Source organism: Phytophthora parasitica (assembly GCF_000247585.1).
Source record: "Phytophthora parasitica INRA-310 unplaced genomic scaffold supercont2.3, whole genome shotgun sequence".
Lineage (NCBI taxonomy): Eukaryota > Oomycota > Peronosporomycetes > Peronosporales > Peronosporaceae > Phytophthora > Phytophthora nicotianae.
Window position 1 is genome coordinate 118976 of NW_008648989.1, and position 2174 is coordinate 121149.

General features: G+C 47.1%; 1 protein-coding gene across 1 annotated transcript; it reads right to left on the reverse strand.

Annotated features, from left to right (window-relative positions):
* Window positions 1-807: 807 nt before the first annotated feature.
* PPTG_01235 (hypothetical protein) lies at window positions 808-2004 on the reverse strand (the record flags this gene model as incomplete). The annotated part of the gene is made up of 1 exon (XM_008894470.1): window positions 808-2004. The coding sequence occupies one exon, from the start codon at window positions 2002-2004 to the stop codon at window positions 808-810; it is 1197 nt and encodes a 398-aa protein (XP_008892718.1).
* Between the last annotated feature and the right edge of the window lie 170 nt (window positions 2005-2174).

Genomic DNA, 2174 nt, shown 5'->3' on the forward strand with positions numbered 1-2174 from the left:
TACAAGCCACCACATTTGTGTCTGCGTCCATTAATAAGACCACCCAGCCCAATACAAACCACAAGATAAAAAGTGAAATGGCTACACTAGTAGTCTATTTTGTCACCCCGTGTTCTAATGACCTTCTTGCATCATCGACATGAAGTCAGTCAATCAAAAAGAATGGAGGCTCAATAGCATTCCAGGTACTCAGCAGAGCCGCAGTGAGCTCTTTCACGCTGTCGTACTGTCGACCATTAGCGTAAACACACCGACTCAAAATGGACCACAGATTCTCGATCGGATTTAAATCCGGAGACCTGGCTGGCCACGGAAGCACATGCACGCCCCTGTTCCTTGAACCAGTGAATGGACGCTCCGTCCTGCTGATAGAAAGATTAGCAAAAGGCAGCAGCTACTCGGACATAGTGTAGGCGTAATCGTCCGAGTTCTGCTTACCATGCAGCACTGCGAGCTCCGTCTTGCCATAGCGCTGAACCCTTCCCGCACCATTACGGTTCCGGACGATGCTCCTACCACAAAATCTAGAAGGACAAAAATCAATTTACAACGGTGCACAAGACCTGGCTCTACAGCTATTAAAACAGATGTAAAATACTTACCCATTAACTAGGGTTAATATATTTTATTTTCCTATTTAGTGTTCCGAATATACACCATTATGGAGCAGTAATAAAGAGCAAAGTCTATTTTTGGGGATTCTGGGACTTAGGTGTTTATTTGCGAGTCCTATTTTCTTTCTGTATAATTTTGGTAACTAAATTTGGTAATGCTTTTCACAGAGAACACAATGTATTGAAGTTGAAGTTAAATCTTGCTCTCAACGAAAACCAGCGCCTTGTGTAGGAAGCGCATCCGTAAATAAGGCAGGAGGTCGTAAATGCATTTGTCCCACGGCTTCTTAGCGAGGAGCATCTCCAAGACTGCGATACACCATACTCCACACGAGCTACCATCCTGTTGGTTGCACCATTTCACTTTCTCATAGATAACCTGATCTTGTAGTTGCAGCAGATCTTCAATCGTCGCTCGAACGCTCTTTTCGATGATGTTGTAGTTGTGGGAGGATTGCATAGGGTCGAACATGTAACATGTCGCCTTCATTGTCTTGGGATGAATGTTTCGATCAACAAGAAATGTTACCCAGTGCCGATCAATATGGAAGATGCATATGATTCGCTCGTTCTTGGGTTCACTTGCGCGAAAACCATCAGCCGTACGCAGCCTTTGATCCGGAAGTTTAAAGTCTTGATAGCTAGGGTTGATGATGCCGACGCCGCGATACTCATCGCGCAGCACCAACATCGACACTTGAATCGACGCCGTATGAAGCCACAGGTTTTCGCGGAAATCGAGAAGCTGGTACCCCGACACAACCTCCCCGGGGATTTTATTAACGCTGAGGTTTAAAGCTTCCACATCCACTTGTGCTCGTTCTGCAAACACCACAGATTCGGTAAGTTTTGGTGTGAATTCGGTATAAAGTTGTGAGCACAGTACCTTTGTGACGTTGCTCGTATCCGCGAAGGGCTCACGTAGATGTGCAATACACCACTCCACGCCATCAATCCACTCCGTTGTTCTCGCCACCAAGCTGAAACGAGATCGAGCTTCTAAAAGGGAAGCCATGGTATCCAGCTGATCGAAATTCGCGTATCCGTAGTCAGGCCAATACGCCAGAAGATCGATATCTTGCTTGATCATGATGTTTTCAATTGCTGCAATGATTGCAGGCGCTTGCGGTATTGCTTTGATCACTGGAACCTCCTGGTCAACATCCTTGGGGCGCACACTGAGCGCTCCTTGTATCTCAACAGTAGGGAGATCAAACGCATCGATCTTTGCCTTCGCCTTCATGGCACTGTATGGTCCGTCCAGCAGTTTGGCGACATCGTCAAAAGTGACTACCTTGGAAGCTTTATCCTCTCTGTATCTATCCGTCAATTCACGTGCTCTGGCAGCTTCCGCTCGAGCGTGCGCCTTCTTCCTCTGCGCCTTGGTCATGCCATTAATTACCGGTCTCTTTGCGAATGACCACGTCACTGCGGCGACACTTGTGAGGTGCGTCTGCTGTGAATTCGGTGAGACTTTGGGTGGATTTGGTATAGATTTGGTAATCGTTGAGGTTTCGAAGGACGGCGTGGACTCGCCGACAGCATCGAGTTCGCGTACAA